This window comes from Ranitomeya variabilis, chromosome 6, assembly GCF_051348905.1.
Source record: "Ranitomeya variabilis isolate aRanVar5 chromosome 6, aRanVar5.hap1, whole genome shotgun sequence".
Taxonomy (NCBI): Eukaryota; Metazoa; Chordata; class Amphibia; order Anura; family Dendrobatidae; genus Ranitomeya; species Ranitomeya variabilis.
In genome coordinates, this window is record NC_135237.1 from 268,894,720 (window position 1) to 268,918,152 (window position 23,433).

Consider the following 23,433-nt stretch of genomic DNA (forward strand, 5'->3'; position numbering starts at 1 on the left):
CCCACACATGGGGTATCAGTGTACTCAGGACAAATTGGACAACAACTTTTGGGGTCCAATTTCTCTTGTTACCCTTGTGAAAATAAAAATTTGGGGGCTTAAAAATCTTTTTTGTGGAAAAAAATTTTTATTTTTATTTTCACGACTCTGCACTATAAACTTCTGTGAAGCACTTGGGCATTCAAAGTTCTCACCACACATCTAGATAAGTTCCTTGGGGGGTCTAGTTTCCAAAATGGGGTCACTTGTGGGGGGTTTCTACTATTTAGGTACATCAGGGGCTCTGCAAACGCAACATAACGCCCGCAGACCATTCTATCAAAGTCTGCATTCCAAAACGGCGCTCCTTCCCTTCCGAGCTCTGCCATGCGCCCAAACAGTGGTTTACCCCAACATATGGGGTATCAGTGTACTCAGCATAAATTGCACAATAAATTTTGGGGTCCAATTTCTCCTGTTACCCTTGAGAAAATAAAAAATTGCAGGCTAAAAAATCATTTTTGAGGAAAAAAAAAAAGGATTTTTTATTTTCACGGCTCTACTTTATAAATTTCTGTGAAGCACTTGGGGGTTTAAAGTGCTCACCACACATCTAGATAAGTTTCTTAAGTGGTCTAGTTTCCAAAATGGAGTCGCTTGTGGGGGGGTTTCTACTGTTTAGGCACATCAGGGGCTCTCCAAACGCGACATGGTGTCCGATCTCAATTCCAGCCAATTCTACATTGAAAAAGTAAAACAGCACTCCTTCTCTTCCAAGCTCTGCGGTGCGCCCAAACAGTGGTTTACCCCCACATATGGGGTATTGGCGTATTCAGGAGAAATTGCACAACAACATTTATGGTTAAATTTCTGTTTTTACACTTGTGAAAAAAAAAAAAAAAATGGTTCTGAAGTAAAATGTTTGAAAAAAAAAAGTTAAATGTTCATTTTTGCCTTCCTCATTGTTTCTGTGAAGCACGTAAAGGGTTAATAAACTTCTTGAATGTGGTTTTGAGCACCTTGAGGGGTGCAGCTTTTAGAATGGTGTCACACTTGGTTATTTTCTATCATATAGACCCCTCAAAATGACTTCAAATGTGATGTGGTCCCTAAAAAAAAAATGGTGTTGTAAAAATGAGAAATTGCTGGTCAACTTTTAACCCTTATAACTCCCTAACAAAAAAAAATTTTGTTTCCAAAATTGTGCTGATGTAAAGTAGACATGTGGGAAATGTTATTTATTAACTATTTTTTGTGACATATCTCTCTGATTTAAGGGCATAAAAATACAAAGTTTGAAAATTGCAAAATTTTAAAAATGTATGCCATATTTCTGTTTTTTTCATAAATAATTGCAAGTAATATCGAAGAAATGTTACCACTAACATGAAGTACAATATGTCACGAAAAAACAAACTCAGAATCAGCAGGATCCGTTGAAGCGTTCCAGAGTTATACCCTCATAAAAAGACAGTGGTCAGAATTGTAAAAATTAGCCTGATCATTAAGTACCAAATTGGCTCTGTCACTAAGGGGTTAAACAATATCTTATTTCCCCCACAGAGGCTTTCCTGTGCACGTACTCGGGCACGTCTACCAAACGGCACTCCGTACTGACAGACAAACCCTGTTATCAAAAACAAAACATTCTGAAGCATCTGAAACTGAGAATTAAACAGTGAGCTGGGAGACTGTCGCTTTATTAGGGGATACCGAAGGCAGATAAAAGCACTGTACATGGCATTATGGAAAGCCCTGCTAGAACGGGCAGTAGCAAAAGCCCTTTAACCCTTCATCCCCAAGGCTGTTTGCACCTTCATGACCAGTGTCACTATGTAGTAATAACTCTCGAAAGCTTCAACGGATCCCAGTGATTCTGAGATTGTTTTTTTTAGTGACACATTGTACTTCATATTAGTAGTATTTAGGTCAATAGGATTTGCATTTATTTATGAAAATATAAAAAATGACAAACTTTCTGCAATTTTCAAACATTAAATTTGTATGCCCTTAAGCCAGAGTATTAAAACAAAATTACCACTTATCTGGCCGATCATTAGAGTTTGTGTATGTGGAGTTCAGCAGTGCAGATCCCCATGGACCAAAAGAGTTCTGTCTGTGAAGTCCCCCATTAATATGGCTAATCATCAAGCATGCGCTGCTCCATTCATAGTCTATGGAGACGACACAGACAGCAGGGTGCTAACTGGCCAGTCATTCCATCTGGTGGATAGCTTTCTGTTACCAGAAGGTAATATCAGGCTGAATCAGGAACCAAAGAGGACTTACAAGCAGACACTTGTCATTCCATGAGTATAATATCAAATCAGACACGTCCTTTTCTTAGACTACATTAATGTACATGATTCTGTGCTCCTGCTCTGCAAACTACAGTTTTGAATGTTCTGAATATATTTAAAAGGAAACTATTTTCCCTCGCCTTAAAAATAGTAATTAGTAATGGATTCCTTAATGCGGGATTGTAAGCATGGCTCATCACTTAGGATGTAGTGTGAGCTGGGCAATATCTGAAATGTATATATTCCAGAGGACAGAAACTCTCCAGCAATGAGTGAATAGGTGATTCAGTCTTGAAGAATTGATGGAGGCTCTCTGTGATTGAGCCAAGAACTCTTCCTTTAATTGTGAATCTTCAGATCCATCTGCATATCATGGGATGGATTCACAGAACCTGGTCCATCGGTCACGTCTGAAATTACTGGCTGCTGGGTGGGAGCCTCGAAAACCACCTGCTACCTGACGCAATCCATTGCTTTTCTTCTGAATAGCCCGCCTGGCACAATGTCATTGTTGCAGCCTGATGCACGTGACATTGGTACAGGCATGGATGCAGTCAAATAATAGGCAATCTCCACGTCTCTCATCCGCAGCCACAGGTTGCAGACCTGGGAAATAGACCAACTCCTGCAAATCGATCTGCACCATCTCTATTCCCGTCCATAAGATAACTGCTGATGGTAGCACATATGACAAAACATCTTTCATCCTTCTTAAAGGGTTAATCCCATCTCCAAGATCCTATCCCAATATGTAGTAGGAATAATAAGACCTCCAATTAGAAATGTAGTATACCATTCAACTGGCTCACGATGACCAATCCACTTTCCAGGAAACTGCTCATGTAGGAATGCTCGGACCTGACACCCATAATGTGGTGGTGCATTGACAATCCAACACAATGGGCAGCACTTTGAACACATTTTATAAGTGGTCATAAACTTGTAAAAAAATCATGAAAGACTAAAGTTTTGTTAAAACCAAGCACATCATTGTTTTTTTTGTGAAATTCTCAATAAGTTTGATGTGTCACATGACCCTCTTCCCATTGGGAAAAATAAAATTGGATCCAAAATGTCCGACTTCAAAATAGTCGCCATGGTCACCACCCATCTTGAAAAGTTTTCCCCCTCCCATATACTAATGTGCCACAAACAGGAAGTTGATATCACCAACCATTCAAATTTTATGTAGGTGTATCCATATAAATGGCCCACCCTGTACATTAGCAATTCAGTAATCTCCACTAAGCCATTTAATTAGATCAGTCACACATTATTGCAGTGTTGAAAGGGTTGTCCCATGCTGCATCTTAAGGAGCGCTCACTCTCCTGCCTCCCAATGTGTATCATCCCATATGGCCTCTTCAGGAGCGCTCACTCCCCTGCCTCCCGATGTGCATCCTCCCATGCAGCTTCTTCAGGAGAGCTCACTCCCCTGCCTTCCGATGTGCATCCTCCCATGCTGCTTCTTCAGGAGCGCCCACTCCTCTGCCTCTGGATGTGCATCCTCCCATGCTGCTTCTTCAGGAGCGCTCCCCTCACCTGCCTCCCGATGTGCATCCTCCCATGCGGTTTCTTCAGGAGCGCTCACTCCCCTGCCTCCCGATGTGGATGTGCATCCTCCCATGCAGCTTCTTCAGGAGAGCTCACTCCCCTGCCTCCCGATGTGCATCCTCCCATGCTGCTTCTTCAGGAGCGCTCACTCCTCTGCCTCTGGATGTGCATCCTCCCATGCTGCTTCTTCAGGAGCGCTCCCCTCCCCTGCCTCCCGATGTGCATCCTCCCATGCGGTTTCTTCAGGAGCGCTCACTCCCCTGCCTCCCGATGTGCATCCTCCCATGCTGCTTCTTCAGGAGCGCTCACTCCCCTGCCTCCCGATGTGCATCCTCCAATGCTGCTTCTTCAGGAGCGCTCAGTCCCCTGCCTCCCAATGTGCATCCTCCCATGCTGCTTCTTCAGAAGCGCTCACTCCCCTGCTTCCTGATGTGCATCCTCCGGTGCGGCTTCTTCAGGAGCGCTCACTCCCCTGCCTCCCGATGTGCATCCTCCCATGCTGCTTCTTCAGAAGCGCTCACTGCTCTGCCTCTGGATGTGCATCCTCCCATGCTGCTTCTTCAGGAATGCTTACTCCCCTGCCTCCCGATGTGAATCCTCCCATGCGGCTTCTTCAGGAGAGCTCACTCCCCAGCCTCCCGATGTGCATACTCCCATGCTGCTAGCAGCAACAGATTTGTCTTTGCAGCATCAGGAGTGTGGGGGCACTGAAGCTACAGTGCAGCGCTTCCAAGCTCAGTAGCAAAGAGCTTGTGAGTGCTGCCCTGCAGGTCTTAGAGGCTGGCTACCACTGACTGCACAGGTAAGTGGCAATCTAGGCAACCAACAGTAAACTACAGAACTAAAAATCTCTCTGTTCTTGAGAATGGAGATAATTTCTAATATGAGATGATTTGCAAAGTTACTGGTTTTTACATTCACATTGGAATTTTACTCTTTTTAGATATGAGACACAACCCCTTTAACCATCAGGCAACACACAGATTACCTTATAGGATCTATCCTAGATTTTCTTCTTTGACGTTCCTTTTCTGGTACCGCATGCCATTGAAAAGTCAAGCGCCAGTCAAATCCACCGATCATAGGTTCACCAGTCTGCATATAAAACTCGAAAGTGTTCCAGTCAATTGTGTCAATAACCGGACAGACTACGGCAGTTTCATTTTCTCCAATCCTGCAAGAAAATATCAGAAATAGCAGTGAAACATCCACTGATGGATTATGCAGCACAGGATTTCATAGTTATCAGCGATTACTCGGCTGTAGATAACGAAGTAACGAAGTCAATCTAAGAAACGCAAATCTACAGTAAAAGACATATCCTACAAATCCATCCATGTCAATATGTGGTTACATGAATGGAAAAGATGGCTCCTTTCATTAATGATATACAGTAGGAAAAAAACCCTAATCAGTTATTTATAATGGTGTAAATCCACACCCACCAACACTACAGCAAAGTAGATTTTATCTATTATATCTCTGGCCTGTTTTCTCAATAACTGCTACTTGTACCAGAAATATTAAACTGCATTTACACACAAAGATTATGGAGAACGAGAATTCCTAGGAAGGCTCATTTTACGATAATCTTTCACTCAAAATAGGCTGCTGATGACCTAAGCAAACACTAATTTATTGGGTGAAATTATCTTTTGCGCAGAGCAAGAGACCATTGTTCTCGACAACTCATTGTCATGTATAAATAGGACCATGGCAGTCAATACACACAGAGTGGTCCATTACAGATCACTTCTAGTATATCATTTACTTCCATCTGGCTGTGGAAACAGGTTACTAAACGGCTGTCGATCGGTAAGGCCATGTTCACAAGTTGCGTTTGTCGGCGTTTTTTTAATGAACATTTTCAGCTGTGGTTCAGAGTACCAGCAAAATCTGAGATTCCAGAGATCTCATGACCACAGCTTGGTTTTTTATCCACGGTATTTTGTGCAATATCTCGGTTTTCAGAGTTTTTCACTTATTGAAAGCAATGGCTGGTGCAAAAAAATGCTGCAAAAATGCAGGTATCAGGTTTTGCTGTGTTTTTTGTGCCAAAATCTGATGTAGTAGAATCAGATTTTTTTATGCACTAAACTTTAAACTTTTTTGAAGCAAGTTTCTTACTGCCAAGAGAGCAGGTTTTGCCTGTGGAAAAAAAAGCACCGTGTGAACGATTACCAATCGGCAGTTATGTAGTGACATAGGTCCGCCTGTGTAAACTGACTCTATGGGTATGTGTCCACATTCAAGATTGCATCAGGATTTGGTCAGGATTTTTCATCAGTATTTGTAAGCTAAAACCAGGAGTGGAACAATTAGAGGAAAAGTATAATAGAAACATATGCTCCACTTTTGCATTTATCACCCACTCCTGGTTTTGGCTTACAAATATTGATGAAAAATCCTGACCAAATCCTGATGCAATCCTGAACATGGACACATACCCTAAGGGTATGTGCACACGATGCAGATTTAGTGCAGAATTGGTGCAGAACTGCAGCAGATTTTTCTGCAGCAGAAACGCTGCAGAACTGCACTGTGATTTACAGTACAATGTAAGTCAATGTGAAAAAAAAGCGCTGTGCACATGGTGCAGAAAAATCTGCGCAGAAACGCTGCAGATTTCAAAGACGTGCATGTCACTACTTTTGTGCAGTTCTGCAGCGTTTCTGCACCCCTCCATTATAGAAATAAAATCTGCACTAAAAACGCATAAAAAACGCATAAAAAACGCAGCTGCGGATTCTGCTAGGAGATGCAGATTTTGTGCAGAAAATTCTGCACCTAAGGCGTCCTTCAGACAAATATATGAACAATGTTGAATCTAAAAATGGCAGATGAAATACTATATATGTTCTAATGCACCCAAGTCACAATACCATCCATCCCTCCAGAATGAGAGGGATCAGATGGTAGATTCAGAATATGTACTGCTAAACATGGCAGGAAACGCTGGTGTAAATGAGGCCTTATACTCACACACCTCTCAAGCATTGGCTCCAGCCAGCCAGTGACGCATTCACAATGGCAATCCAGGAATGTCAGCACATCACCAATTGCGTAGGTTGCACCAATTAGCCGCGCTCGTACAAGTCCTTCGCGTTTTGTTGTCCTGACTAAGCGCACCCTCTCCAGTGAACTGATGTAGTTTTCAAGCTGGGACTTTAAAAAAGCTACAACAAAAAAAAGTGTCAGTGAAATTAATTGTTAACAATACATATATTTTATGGATCTTCTTTGCACCATCATTTGTGCAATTCTAACATTCGGAGGTACGTTGTCCCTCACCTTCCCAGAAAACTGCCCCTTGTATGAGTGATCGTCACATATTTTACCTTACAGCTTATTACGGCACATTGCAGCTGTAAGAAGGGGGTTATGGTTATTTCCATAGGCCTCCATTACAGATATGGAATATAACCTATGAATTAGCCTGTACAACCTTTATCTGTAGCTTGCAAAGTTTATTATCCAAATGACTAATCTGCGCATTAATTATATTATGTACAAGGATGATGAAATGGTAATTGTTACACACTAGAACAACACACTTTACAATGCCTTGATTACCTTTATCGCTGAAGTCATCAACTAGTATGATCTCTCTTAATAGTACCGCCGGGGACATTTCTAAGACACTGTGAATCGTGCGGAGTAAAGTGGACATTGCCTCATTGTAAAACGCAATTATAACAGATGTGGTTGGAAGTTTCCTGTAGTTGTACCCTTTGGACTTACACCTAAAAAAAAATGAAAAAAATATATATACACTCTGACTAATAGTTTTACACAACTAAATGAAAAATGTGACTGGTACATTTAATAAGGCTACGTTCACATTTGCGTCTTGCGACGCAGCGTCGTCGACGCAACGCATGACGCATTAGAACGCACCAAAAAACGCACTCTTTTCGACGCATGCGTTAAACGCATGCGTCGTAAAACACAGCGTTTTTTTGTGCGTTTCCCTGCGTTTTTCTAAAAAACGCAGCGTTTTACGACGCATGCGTTGTCAAATAATGATGTAATTTTTCACCCAATAGCATGTCGAAAAGCCTCATTAGTGTCTAGACACTAGATAAGACCACCAATGGATAGAAGAGGGTGGGTATAATGGAATTTTAGTGTATATACCCCGGCATAGATGAATTCCTCCCATTTTGCGTGTTTTTACAGCATCAAGATGGAGCGTCCCATGGAGAGCATTTACCTCAATATGGAGCTGGATTTAGCCATGGCTAATGCTTACGCTATCGCCTTTCATGAACACAGGAAAAGAGAAACAACGGAGAAGGAGTCATCGGCGCTTTTGGCTACACCCTATAGTGGAAGTCCGTGGAGCCTACCATTGTTTGTTTGGCGAGCTAAATGAGAACCTGGAGAAATATTTCGAGTATACCAGGATGTCTCAAGACAGCTTCCGCTATCTTCTGCGTCGGGTGGAAGGAGCCATTACCAGGCAGGACACGCAGCTCCGGAGATCAATTTCCGCCGAGTCAATTTCCGCCGAGGAACGTCTGCTGGTGACTCTACGGTACGTAATGCAGCTATTTGAAGGACTTTAAATGTTGTGCCCTTTTTTTAATTAACCTTTTTTTTTGTTTTGGGAGGGGAGGGATGTGAAATGTAATTTTATTTTATAACAATGTACATACTTTAATTAAATTTTTTTATTTTTCTTCTTGGCAGTTTCCTGGCTACCGGAGAGACCTTGAGATCCCAGTATTTCCAGTTTCGGATTGGAGTCTCAAAACTTTCGGGTATTATTGCCGACACATGCCGCGCATTGTGGGACAATCTCCGGGAGGAATTTTTACCAATCCCAACAACAGAAATATGGGAGGCCAACGCCCAAAAATTTGACCAAGTGTGTTCTTTCCCTAATTGTATTGGAGCAGTTGATGGGAAGCACATTCGGATTACAAAGCCTGCAAGAAGTGGTTCGCTGTTTTTTAACTACAAAAAATACTTTTCCACCATCCTCATGGCCATTGCAGGTGCGCACTGCAGGCTTCTCGCCGTGGACATTGGAGCGTTTGGCCGTGTCAATGATTCACGGACATTTAAGGAGTCTGATATGGGCCGAAGATTATATGAGAACAATTTTAATTTCCCCCAGCCAAGACTTCTTCCCAACACCGAAGGGCCGGCAATGCCATTTGTGGTTGTTGGTGATGAGGCTTTCCAAATGTGTGCCAACCTTCTGAAACCGTACTCCAGTCGGGGCTTGGACCACACAAAAAGGATTTTTAATTATAGACTGTCCAGGGCCAGAAGAACTGTGGAGTGCGCCTTTGGAATCCTTGTCTCCAAATGGCGGATTTTAGGATCCGCTATAAATCTGAAAATTGAGGCAGTTGATCAGGTGGTGAAGGCTTGTGTGGTTCTCCACAATTATATTATTGCTAAAGAGAGAGTCAACGTTGAACTAGATGAACCCATACCAAACCCATTGCCTGATTACCAAGATCATCCTCTGAGGACAACTTTGGAAATTGCTCAGATGAGGGATCAATTTGCTTCATATTTTGTTTCAGATGTTGGCCGTGTGTCATGGCAAGATCAAATGGTTTAATGTAGAAACTGTACTTTATCCTGCTGTAACTGTAAGTAAAATTATTGTGATTAATAAAAATCTAAACACTGTCATTTAAAAATAATTAAACACTGTTGAGTCCATGACATTTTACCAGCCTAATGTACTGTTCTTTAATGTTGTTATGTACCGTGATTTTCTACTGTGTTGTGTTTTGAAATAAAGTTTTTTATTGTGTCTTTACGTTTAAAAAAAAATCCTCCCCTATGTTACAATGTTGTTGCCAATAAAAAAAAATTAAAACAAATCCAATGTTCTAGAACCAAATGTGTGTACCACAAAATGTAGCAATGTGAGCACCACTTCCCAAATTCACTCTGACAAAACAACCCAATTGTTCACATAGCCGTGTGTTCCATAGTTTTAAAAGCGAACATGATCGGCTCCCACCTTGTCAAGCAATTAATCTTGCAGACTATTTGCATATGGAACCTGGCATCATGGAGCGTGATGGCTGAAGCAGGTTTTCTGCCGCTACATGTGCTGCGGCTGTGTGACAGGCACTACACATGCATGGCAAGGCCAACAAATAGGCCGTGGAGGTGCATGTGTTCTGCCTGTCACACAGCCTCTGAACATGTGGCTGCAGATCATAATCCGCACTCCATGAAGCCGGGGCCCATATGCTACTAGTCTGCAAGTGTTTTGCTTGACAACGAGGGAGACGATCATGATCGCTCAACTCTAGTGAGTTAACACTATTGAACTCAGGATGCTGGAATACGTCCTGAGTCAAATAGTGGCGACACTTGGCCACATGAACATTGCTACACCCTCACCTGACCAATAGCCTTAAGGTACCGTTACACTAAACGATTAACCAACGATCACGACCAGCGATACGACCTGGCCGTGATCGTTGTTTAAGTCGTTGTGTGGTCGCTGTAGAGCTGTCACACAGACAGCTCTCCAGCGACCAACAATGACGAAGTCCCCGTGTAACCAGGGTAAACATTGGGTAACTAAGCACAGGGCCGCACCTAGTAACCCGATGTTTACCCTGGTTACCATTGTAAATGTAAAAAAAAAAAAAACAGTACATACTTACATTCCGGTGTCTGCCACGTCCATCGCCGTCAGCTTCACGCACTGTGCCGGCCCAAAAGCACAGCACAGCGTTGACATCACCGGTGTGCTCTGCTTTTACTTTACGGCGGTGACTCACAGTGTCAGTCAGTGCGGGAAGATGACGGCGAGGGACGAGGCAGACACCGGTATGTAAGTATATACTGTTTTTTTTTTTTACATTTACAATGGTAACCAGGGTAAACATCGGGTTACTAAGCGGCCCTGCGCTTAGTAACCCGATATTTACCATGGTTACCAGTGAAGACATCGCTGGATCGGCGTCACACACGCCGATACAGCGATGACACCGGGTGATCAGCAACCAAAAAAAGGTCCTGATCATTCGCAGCGACCAAGCAGGATCTCCCAGCAGGGGCCTGATCGTAGGTCGCTGTCACGCATAACGATTTCGGTAACGATATCGTTGCTACGTCACAAAAAACAACGATATTGTTAACAAAATCGTTATGTGTGACGGTACCAGAAAAGTAGGTTTGAAAATTGATATATTTTTTAAGCCTCGTTGTGTTTGTAACAACTCATAGTACAATGAGAGACAGGCCAAAAAAATTAAAACAAACTGCATAAAATTCTGTCATACATTGCAGATATGAGGTGTTAAAAACACAAGATTTGTGTATCGGCACACGGTGTGAGTTGGTGCAAACTTTATTTTAGACCAAGAAACTCCAATATGGTTAACAAAATAACATTTTTATTAGGGGTGTCACAAAACGAAAAATGGGGAAAGGTTCTAAGGGGTAGGAACTTCTGCAACTAAGGGAGATTGATATCCACCAATTTGGGAGTGGGTGGAGGGGGAGGAGGAGGAACCACCACACTGCAGAATACTTGATGGTATGCCAACGTCTGACCACCCTGTGGTCGACGGTGGCGAGAATGCCAACGCAGGCGCGGAGGGAGGAGGCACGACCAGTGTCCTTGGCACTGTGGACTGGCTCTGGCTACTCCTGCTCCGGCTAGACCCTGGCCGAGAGCTCGGTGTAGTTATTGGAGCAGCCAGAGCCGCCGGAGCGGTTGTTGTTCTTGGCCGTTTTCTCCTCTCTCCCTCTGGGTGTTGTTCTGCCGGCCGTCTTTGGCTCCTTGAAGGCCTGGCAGGAGCAGGACTTTGCGGCTCTGTTCTATGGTGGCGGCGGTGGCGGTGTCCCTCGGCAAGCGGACCTCGGTAGAGTGGCTGTGCAGCAGGAGTCGGAGTCATGCTAGCCAGCGATGGTACTACGGGCATTGTAGTCACTGACTGCATGACCCGAGCCTGCTGCAGAGCAGTCACGTACGCATTGTTGCAGCCCTGCATCACCGAAATCTGGAGTTCCGGCGCAAGATGTTCCACCATGCCCTTCGCAATGGCACTAAAGAAATGTTTTGCCGGCCTCGAGAGCTCGGATTCCATATTTTCAAGACGCCGGTCGATATTGGACAGAGCAGTGTCCATTCTATCGCCCAGTGCCTTGAAGCAATTCTGGAATACCGTGCTCAAATGGAAAAATTCGGGCAGTAGCGGCCTGTCCAAGGCCCGCTGACGCTGTCGGGAAAACCCGAAGGAAGGAGCGCCAGTGGCCTCGGCCAGGGGAACATCTGATGGACCGGCTGCCAGTTCTCCAGATGGTGGTGCAAGCCTACTCTCGCTGTGGGATGGCTGTGACGGTTCAGATGGCGATTCACGAAGGACCGCTCCAGAGGGCCGAACAGGCTCGAGGGTGCTGCTGTGTGTTCTGTGTAAACATAAGGAAAACATTAGTATACAAAATATAACATTTCACATTCGCCACCTCCTGTGTATAATGTAAAGTGAACATTGCATCACATACTTTATAATTTAAATTTGAAATAATTGTAAGTGGTCAGTTCCGTCTGTTAGTCCTAAGTTAATTCGCTGATTCTTACAGCCAGCTGCCTGTCATGGCTGACGCGACCAATCGGCTCCGGGCACAGTCCTGAATAAAATGGCCGCTCCTTACTCCCCGCAGTGAATGCCTGTCGCCCGCATACTCCCCTCTGTCATGGATAAACACTTACCGGCGGTAACCGTTGCCGCCGTTAAGATGTAACCAAATTTTTACTATTGACACTGCCGATGCCGCATCAATATTAAAAATTGAAAAAATTTTGTGTTTAAAAATTACCATGCTATACTCACCCATGGTTGCCGTTTGTAACGGCCGCCATGGTTTATGCTTATCGTCGGAAGTGTCATGACGTCACGGCCATGTGACCGAGACGTCATCACAGGTCCTGCGATCAGACCAACCCTGTGTGTACAGAACCTGCCGTGGACTACAAGGTCTCCCGTTTCAATTATTTTAACGTTATTGGAAACTCTGATAAACCTGGATGGGCAATATACTACGCCACTATGAAATATTGCACGTGGCTGGCCAATATACTATGTGTCTGTGTGCTGTATACTACGTCACTGGCCTATATGATAAATGGCTGGGCAATAAACTACGTGGCTGGGGAATATACTACGTGAATATGCATGTTGTGCAATACCCAATGTGTGGGAATAGGTAATAAATACTGTCGGTGGGCAAGGACCGGTCTCAGGAACTGCAGAATTCTGCTGTACTTATATGGTATTGACCTTGCCGCTGCAGCACCACTACGAGTCTGTCCCTCCTTCCGCAGGCCCCGATTGAAACGGTCCTTCATGGAGCGCCATCTGGTCTTCAATTTTTTGACTGTGAAAAAGTCAAACAAATATATTAGGTTGAGAAAAACTTTTTTAATTGATAACGCAACCGTGTGCGATGATACAAAAGTTGAACACATCACAGACGGTTGTGTATCCTGGCCTGATGGGTAACAGCGGCATTTCGGCAATACTTACCAAATTTAGTTTGTTCCGTGGGTGAAGCGCTGTCAAAGCCATCCCACAGCGATTTGGCCACCTCAGCCCACATGCGTCTTAAAACCACCTGGTCCGCGTGCCGGGGATCACGGGGGTCCCACAACGGGCCTCGCTCCTGGATTGATGCTACCACGATGTCTACATCAATGCCCTCATCTTGGTCCCGTTGTGAAACCTAGAATAATAGGAACACATTAATGTTTGCAATATAAATAAAAATTGGTCTCCCTCCCTTCCTTCTTCCCTCCCCCCCCCAAAAAAAAAATAAAAATTGACTAGGTTGTTTGAAAAAATACTTACTCGCCGTCTTGCCACCTCAGCTTGGCCCCGAGGTCGCTGCTCCTGCTGGCTCTGTTCCTCCTCACTTGAAGAAGCCTGGAAAATAGTTTAAAAAAATTGAGTGACACGTCTACAAATGACACCGAATAGTAAGCAACAGTAGATCATGTACTCACCGCACTCCCCAGCGGTGTTGTGTTACTCGAGTTGCTGGCCGCCATTGCACTAATAACAAGATGAAAGTCTAAAATAAAAAAATATATATATATTTTACTATACACAATACAGAGGCACATATAGGAAAATATCAAAAAATCCATACATTAACATTACGACCACAACGAACAGTGCACGCATAGCACAATGACAACTGAACAAGCGCTGAGCAAACAACACCGCCATACATTGAAATAAAAAACAATGGCAGAGACGGCACAATGCCAGAGTATAGCAAAAGCATAATGCCAGTCCCAGGAAAGATAACAAAACAAATAAACAGACTCTATGTACTAATCCAAAAAGACAAAGATTTTTTTTAAGCCAAATTTTGACAACATTGATTTCCAAAAAGCCCCAAGAAAAGGCAAACCATACCGCCATACGTTACAATAGAAAAAAATAACAAAATAAATAAAAGAGTATGGCTACATATGAAGCCCTATAATTCTTCAGAACCTGATTAAAAAAGAAAATATTTCTATTAAAAAAAAAACACAGTGGAACAACCGCATGCACAGAACAACCCAAAATAAACAGCACAATAGATTTCAGAAAAAAAAAAAACAACCCCAAAAAAAAGAGAAAAGTCAATCCTGGATACACCACCATACTTTACAATAAAACCAACAAGGCCGGAGACAATGAAACGCCATCATATAACGCCAGAAATATACATCACAACCAGAATAAAAAAACACCCCCCCAAAAAAAAATGGAAAAGAAAAGTCAATCCTGAAAAGACCAATACTTTACAATAAAACCAACAAGGCCGGAGACAATGAAAGCATATACAACGCCAGAAATATACATCACAACCAGAATAAAAAAACAGCCCAAAAAAAATAATGGAAAAGAAAAGTCAATCCTGGAAAGACCACCATACTTTACAATAAAATCAACAAGGCCGGAGACAATGAAAGCATATACAACGCCATACATCACAACCAGAATAAAAATACACCAATGTCCATTACACAACCACAGTGCAGAAATACACAACTTGCAATACAATTTAAAATAAAACATTAAAATGCCCAGAATCATTCTATACTTACATCTCTTGAAAGCAGATGATGAGCTCTGGTAGGTCTGGTCTCTGTGGTATGCTGTAGCAAAAGTGACAAACAATGCAAACATGTTTTTTATATATGGGGGATGTTTTTTCACTGTCTAGACACAGTCTAGACACTTTTTGTGTAATTTTAATTAACGACGCATGCGTCGCACAACGCATGTACGACGCACGCACTTGCGTCCCGTGCGTTGTCAATTGATTTCAATGGAAATTGTAACGCAATTACGACGCACGGGCGACGCAAATACGACGCACGCGTTTTTACGACGCTACAAAACTGCAACATGTAGCGTCGACCGCGGCCGCGTTGTCCAAAAACGCATGACAACGCATGTACATGCGCCCCCAATGTTAAAGATAGGGGCACATGACGCATGCGTCGTTACGCGTCGACGACGCTGCGTCGCAAGACGCAAATGTCAACGTAGCCTAAGTCTACGTTCACATTTGCGGTCTGCGCCGCAGCGTCGGGCGCCGCAGCGTCGGGCGCCGCAGCGTCGCCTCATGCGCCCCTATATTTAACATGGGGGCGCATGGACATGCGTCGCACTTGCGTTTTGCGCCGCATGCGTCCCTGCGGCGCACGCGTCCGGGCGCAGAGGACGCAGCAAGTTGCATTTTTGCTGCGTCCAAAATCAACCCAAAAAAGGACGCATGCGTCGCAAAACGCAGCGTTTTGCATGCGTTTTGCTGCGTTTTTGTTTGCGTTGTGCGTTGCGTCGCCGACGCTGCGGCGTACAACGCAAATGTGAACGTAGCCTAAGCTCTTTATTTCCCTATCTCTTAGGGTATGTGTCCACGTGCCGTTTTACATCCGGAATAGCAGCGGATTGAACGCTGCGTAGAGCCGCAGCGTTCAATCCGCAGCGTCCAGATGTTACAGCATAGTGGAGGGGATTTTATGAAATCCAATCTCCACTATGCGTGGTAACACGCACCCGGCGGCCCTGCGATTACGGACATGCGGCGCGTCTTTTTAGATCGCAGCATGTCCGTGTACCTTGCAGCGACGCTGCGCCGCCGCAAGGTAAATCACAGGGCCTTATGTGTGGGGTGCGATGATGCTGCATGTGTGCAATGAACACATCTGGCATCATCGCGTCTCCAGAAGGGGGCAGAGCTTTGGGCGGAGCAAGTTTGCCGCTCCATCCAAACCACCGGCCATCCTGAAAGTGGACACATACCCTTACTGGAATCCAGAAACTAAACAAAGTACCCAGTGGAAACAGATGCAAACGCGGGGAGAACATACAAATTCCATGCAGTTGTCCTTGGTCAGAATCGAACCTAAGTCTCTAGTGCTGCAAAGCAAATGCTAACCACTGAGCCACCGTGCTGCTCATTGGTGCAAACCCACTAATGTCAGTGGTACTGGCTGACTGCTAAGGTGTATGAGGAGATATATAGGATGACCAATCGCTTGTTGCAATGGGGTTAAGACGCCATGCTGGAATAGTGTGGCGGTGGCACCTTATCCTCTCTACATTAACAACACGTGCACGCTTGGCTAATGGCAGAAGAATATGGAAATATCAGGCAGTCCGTGTAAATAGCTTTCCCATACGCCTTGCTTGTTCAGCAAAGAGCTAATTTTATTGTGTGCACAATTATTAGACAAGGATTTTGACCATATCATAACTTTTGTGCAGATTTTCCAACTCTGAGCTATATAAACTTGATTGTCAACAAATTAAGAATCTGATAGACTCCATGGAAAGAAGGTTTATGACTTACTAAAAGAAGGGAAACTATATCGGTCAATAATTATTATTTTTTTTTAAAGGTCAGAAATGTATTTTTGTACACCGAATAGTTTAGTTATTATTCTCACTTATAAACAGATGAAAACAAACAATTATTGATAAGAAAATTTATGTTTTCATTAAGCTGTACAATATTTCTGCACACCAATAGTTACCCAATAATTCTGCACACATAGATATCCTTCCAAGACAGACAAAAGATCTCACTTTTACTTTTTTTAAAATTCAGGCTTCAGGTTTATTAAATCTTTTTGATTGACCAACAGCACTGTAGTTGCTCAATAAAATTAATCAACAAAAAAAACAAACTGACTAATATCTGTGAACAAAGTAACATATCAATGTAATTTTTTTTACAACGAATTAGGCTTCTTTCACACTTCCGTTTTTACAATCTGCACAGGATCGTCAAAATGTTGAAAAGACGGATCCTGTGCAGATTGTAAAAAAACGTGTGCACTGGGCCCGTCTTTCTGACGGACCCGTCGAGGCTATGTGCACCTGTTGTGTATGTGTCTTCGCAGCGGTTTTCCGCTGCAAAAACGCATACAGAACACAAACCAGGTTAAAAAAAATAAATAAATAAATAAATCACAGTATTGTCACATACCGGCGTCCCGCGCAGCAATGCTCCCGGCAGCTAGCGTTCCTAGTAATACATTGCGAAATCTCGCGAGAAGTCGCAGTCTCGCGAGACTGCGCCTTCTCGCGAGATTTCGCAATGTATTACTAGGAACGCTAGCTGCCGGAAGCATCGGTGACGCTGTGCGGGACGCCGGTAGGTGAGAATATTGCGACTTTTTTTTTTTTTTTTTTTAACCTTATATCTTGCTACTATTGATGCTGCATAGGCAGCATCAATAGTAAAAAGAGAAAGAGGGCGAGCGAGAAATTATTTCCCTGACAGGAAATTCTTCCACGCATGCTCAGTTTGGGTCCCGTCACTGGATTCCTGCTTTTCACAGTCAGCGACGCATCCTGCGTCCATAGGCTTCCATTGTAGCCAGTGACGGGCAGCGCAGGATGCGTCGCTGACAGATTTTTCGACGTGCAGAAAAAAATGTTCTTCTGATCGTTTTCTCTGCACAACAGATGAAACGGACGGCCATCCGTCACAATCCGTTGCTAATACAAGTCAATGAGAAAATGCAGGATCCTGCATTCTCAAAAAATCGACGGATTGTGACGAGAGCTGAAAGACCAAAGTGTGAAAGAGGCCTAAGTAAAACTTATTTCTGTCACAGAATTACCACAACAGACAGAAGCCAGAAGATGGCAACAACTGATTGCTCCTACTCCTGCACTGAAAAGAAGCACTTCTTTTTAAATGGTGTTTATTTCTTTTGGGAGAACATGGGTTTATCGGCCATGTTGGAAACTCTGGGAGTATAAGCTCTCAGGTGAGTTCGGTTAGACACTGGCATCCCCTTTATAATCTGGGTCCTAATTCAAACCCATGTCAGAGCTAGTTTTTGCTGCATGGTTTAGGAGGAGAGGTGTTTATATGAGGAGTTTTGGAGGAGTTAACTGTGACTGTTGCGTGGTTTGTAAGTGTGATAACTCCCTTCCCTCCTCTTACTTTGCTACACTCCCTGGTTCATTTCTCTGCTATATGTGCGTGAATATTTGTATGCCTGGTATTTTCAGGTTACCTTTGTTTTTGTTGCCTTGTACGTAAGGGTTGATGTACTGCAGTGCACAGTAGCGCCCCTCTTCCCTAGATGGGGGAAAAGAACAGACAGAGGGGGCTGATTTAGCAGATAAGGAAAGGGTGGCAGCCCCGGCATCTTCATCTTCAGAAGTATCTAGGCGGAATAGGGAAAGCTAGGGTGCCCCCTAGTGGTAGGGAGGAAAGGAGCCCCTGGTCTCGGGTCACCCGACAGTTGGGTCGTGACAATTGCATAGCAATGGAATTTGCCAAATACATCTTTTTTTCCCTACTGTCTATTAGAAACAAGAAATGCAGAGCACTAAAAGCAATCATGCTGCCAAATCTGAAATAGTAGAGAACAAATGCTTTGTAAAGAAGAATTGTGCTGTTGGAAAATGAAATACAAACCTACTAGTAAATGGAAAATGGTAAAACAACCCTTGGACACGGAAAGCTAAAGCAAACAAAAGGCAGAAGGCAGAGCATGGGACAAATAAGACATTCCTTCAAGCACTTGCACTTAGTACTGGAAAGATGCCACCTTCAGCATAAAGCTTCAGGCCATGTTTTTCTATGACACAGCGTAGATGTGCATGACATCTTCAATGGAACATATGAGACCTGGCTGAGCACCGAGTGCTTGTATAATGCGGTCTCTGTGTGCGCCAGCCACGCTAAAATGTAGCAGTTGAAAGCTTAGGCGATTGCAGAAGCCCTGAGGGATCATGTACAGTTCCAGCTCCACATTAAAGAATAATGTAATCCAGATCTGTATTGTCTGTGGTTATATAAAAACTTCTAACTATTTGTGCATTTTTTCACATACATAGAAATATCACAACTAACCCTGCAAAAACAGTAAGAAAACAGCTCTGCTGCTTAGATCCAGGCCTAGGGCAGATGTTTTAACAGCTGTTGTAGAGGAAATGTAGTATTACATGACGTTCATTTAATACAAAGGTTGGAGTCCGCCAGAGCAGAGATGATCTCAGCCACATCCATATGCCCTATCAGGGGTTGTCTTCATGAGACATTTTATTCCCTGTCATTTTCTCCAAGCACTGTGATTGGAATGGGACAAAAACGATCCCTGTTTCACCGGCTTCAGGCAAAGATGGCCAGATATGATATTTTAAAGGCTTAGACAATGTTAGTTAAGACGTTAAAACTATAGTTTAATCTTTATCAATCCCATGAAATCATTGTTACTTGTAGCACAATCTAGAATGTTAATTTGACTGTAAGCGACATTTACAAGAGACTCTGCCGGCTAACGCAACGCCGTCGTAAGAGACCACTGCTGTCCCCACGATGCTCCTTGGAAGAAAGGCTCACCCTGATATAAATCACCAATAACTTTACTAACAAATAATGTGGTCCTGCTGGTGTTTAATCAGAGAGAACCCCTTCTACACTCTCCCAAAGAAACTAGAACATGAAAGTTACCGTAATAACTGTTAGTTGAGGGGATAGCAAAGGCATTTGATTTTTTGAGGGTAGGTCATGAAGGTGAGGTATAGGGCTGCTTAAATAATTTTTTCAGGACTTTTATACTGGTGGCCTATACTGACACCCCTGACTGATCAGCTACATGAAGATATGGCGAAGTTCCGAGAAGTGCGAAGTCCTCCGGGCACATCTATCTACTTTTAGTAGTGACCGTGCCTGGTAATGTAGCTTTTTGTAGCTCAGTCTCATGGAAGTGAATGCGACTAATCAGCATTGCTGGACAGAGCGCCAACGTCCCTTTAATCATTATTAGGGTTGATCGGATAAGCTCTTATCTGAAGCAATTCTAATAGCTATAGCACTTACCGAATAGCTGCATCGGTAACCTGGATACGAGGAGCGTTCCCGCTAATCAGCTGTTCTGAGCCGCAGCTGCATGTGTCACAGCTGTGTGACTGTCACATCACATGCAGCTGCGGCTCAGAACAGCTGATTAGCGGGAACGCTCCTCGTATCCAGGTTACCGATGCAGCTATTCGGTAAGTGCTACAGCTAATTGGGAAAAAAAAAAATTATATATAAAATTTGTCCTTAATAAGGGTCACAATCTGTCAGCATGTCTTTGGAATGTGGGAGGAATCCCAGAGAAAACCCAAGCAAACATGGGGAGAACATACAGTCTCCTTGCAGATGTTGTCCTTTGGCGAGATTTGAACCCAGGACCTCAGCACTAACCCCTGAGCCACCGTGCTGCCCCTTTAATCAGCCGACTGATATTGATGGTCTGTAAAGACATCCCCCACCAAAGTACACACACACACACATACACAACCATTAGCTGCATCCAATCACACAAGATTGAGAGAGGCTTGTTTTAGACTTCTGTCTGAACCTTGGTATTTAGGCCTCATTCAGACATCGGTGAATTTCCTAGTACGCAAAAAAAATAAAAAAAAAAGATTTTCAGTTTTTATCATCAGTGACTTTCTTGCATAAAAAAAAAACCTAACTACAAAGCTTCTCGTATCCTCTACAGCAGGGGTGGGGAACCTCAGGCCCGTGGGCCGTTTACAACCCTCGATGACCTTTCATCCCAAGCAGCTTTCCTGGGCACTGCTGTGCTAGGGCCAGCAGCGCTTTAATTTCTTTCTGCTCCATGAGCTGGCGCACACAGTGTTCAGTACAGAACGCAGAGGCGCGTGCAATGAAAGATTATGTCCTGACACCAGTGCCAGCGTCAGGTCGTACTTTGTATGGTCCCCGAACAATGGTATAAATGCCTAAATGGCCCTTGCCAGAAAAAGTTTCCCCACCCCTGCTCAAGAGTATTAAAAACTGACAGCGGATGGATGACTGTGTGCTGTGAGTGACTTTTTACAGACCAATAGACTCCTGTAGGCAATGCTGAGCTGTGAATTGGACACGGATCAGTTGGTTTGGTTTTTTTACATGAGGACAAGTAAGATTTTACACAAGATGCCTGTGATCACTATGTAATAACCGGTCTACTATACAATAAAACAACGAGGCCAGAGTCACTAGTTATAGAAACCTGCTAGTTTAAAGTCACACTTTGTGAATAAATTGTTGCTACATGTACTAGCCTAAATTTTTGTATAATTGTAAATCTGCAACAATTTGGGTCATGCAAGCAAGATCCCCAAATATACTCAATTTTGGACCTGAAAGTTATGGTTTCACTTAAATTAAAGGGAAACTGTCAGCAGGTTTTTGCTACATAATCTGAGAGCAGCATGAGGTAGGGGCGGAGACACTGATTTTAGTGATGTGCCACTTATTAGGGTGTGTGCTATAGTTTCAATACAAGCAGTGTAATCAGCAGGAGTTTAGAATGGACTAGCTGACTGTGTGCATCCTGGTCCAAACCCGCCCCCTCCTCTGATTAGCAGCTTACTGTCAATAGACAATGTACAAAGACAGCTAGTGCGGGTGAGGTAAGCGTTCTGAGCTCTGATGCATCTAAAAACTCTGTCACAAATGCTGCACTCCGTAATCTAAGTGATACATCTCTGGAGTCAGGGTCTCTTTTCCTACATTATGCTGCTCTCAGATGAGGTAGCAAATACCTGCTGACAGATTCCCATTAAAGGGAACCTATCAGCAGGATTGTGCACAGTAACATACACACAGTGTCAGGTCGGCGCCGTTATACTGAATAAAATGATACCTTAGTTGATAAAATCTGTCTTGTGGTGGTTTAATCTTCATTTGTAGTTTTCAGTTAATGATATGCTCATGCTCCGAGCGGCCTCTGGTGGGTCTTCATGTGGTGGTCTGCTTACATATTTATCTGTATGGCTTATGACAGATAATGCCTATAATATTGTGGCTACTGTGAGGCTTAAGGTACCTTCACACGTAACGACTTTGTAACGATATCGCTAGCGATCCGTGACGTTGCAGCGTCCTCGCTAGCGATATCGTTTAGTTTGACACGCAGCAGCGATCAGGATCCTGCTGTGATGTCGCTGGTCGCTGAATAAAGTCCAGAACTTTATTTGGTCGTCAGACCGGCGTGTATCGTCGTGTTTGACACCAAAAGCAACGATACCAGCGATGCTTTACTCTGGTAACCAGGGTAAACATCGGGTTACCAAGCGCAGGGCCGCGCTTAGTAACCCGATGTTTACCCTGGTTACCAGCGTAAAAGTAAAAAAAACAAACAGTACATGCTCACCTGCGCGTCCCCCAGCGTCTGCTTCCTGACACTTACTGAGCGCCGGCCCTAAAGTGAAAGTGAAAGCACAGCGGTGACATCACCGCTCTGCTGTTAGGGCCGGAGCTCAGTCAGTGTCAGGAAGCAGACGCTGGGGGACGCGCAGGTGAGCATGTACTGTTTGGTTTTTTTACTTTTACGCTGGTAACCAGGGTAAACATCGGGTTACTAAGCGCGGCCCTGCGCTTAGTAACCCGATGTTTACCCTGGTTACCCGGGGACCTCGGCATCGTTGGTCGCTGGAGAGCGGTCTGTGTGACAGCTCCCCAGCGATCAAACAGCGACGCTGCAGCGATCGGCATCGTTGTCGCTATCGCTGCAGCATCGCTTCGTGTGAAGGTACCTTTAGAACAACAAAAAAATTACATCCAGCAAAATGGCACTGGCGCCTGGCAGTAGCCTTCTCTCTTACCCATATGCGCAAGTGCTGCCGCTGCTGACATTTTGATGCAACCAATTTTTTTTTTCCCTTCAAAATGATGCTGCCGGCAATGCTTGCGCAGTAACATCTATGGGTAAGAGAGAGATACTAATGTGCAGGCGCCACTGCCGGTGTCATTTGTTGGATTTTTTTCTAAGCCTCACAATAGCCACAATATTTTAGGCATTATCAACAATATTACAAGAAAATGTATCAACAGTATTATATGCATTATGTAAACTAGGGGGCAGGGCAGTGAGGGATCAGTGACCTGTCAGCAGTCTGCATTATGAATATATAATCAGAGCACCACATACCCCAACCCCGCCTTTGGGCACGAGCATGTCATTAACACAAAACTGAAAATAAAGATTAAGAAATAACCATAAGACGGATTTCATCCATCAAGGTATCATGTTAATCAGTAAAATGGAGCCGACCTGACACTGCCTGTAGGTTACTGAACA

At 43.8% G+C, this 23,433-nt stretch overlaps 1 protein-coding gene and 1 long non-coding RNA gene across 2 annotated transcripts in view; both read right to left on the minus strand.

Moving 5' to 3' along the window:
- The window catches only part of GALNT4 (polypeptide N-acetylgalactosaminyltransferase 4), a 111,917-nt gene that overhangs the window by 64,024 nt on the left and 24,460 nt on the right, over positions 1-23,433 (minus strand). Inside the window, exons 3-5 of the mRNA XM_077269613.1 lie at positions 7,407-7,576; positions 6,820-7,009; positions 4,822-5,007 (exon numbers count right to left, since the gene is read on the minus strand). Coding sequence (XP_077125728.1) covers positions 4,822-5,007; positions 6,820-7,009; positions 7,407-7,576 — 546 coding nt within the window. The remainder of the gene's footprint in view (positions 1-4,821; positions 5,008-6,819; positions 7,010-7,406; positions 7,577-23,433) is intronic.
- LOC143781092 (uncharacterized) lies at positions 12,690-14,208 on the minus strand. Its single transcript, XR_013216547.1, has 3 exons — positions 13,828-14,208; positions 13,352-13,747; positions 12,690-13,202 (listed from the first exon to the last, which is right to left on the minus strand). It is a non-coding gene; the product is annotated as an uncharacterized LOC143781092 (long non-coding RNA).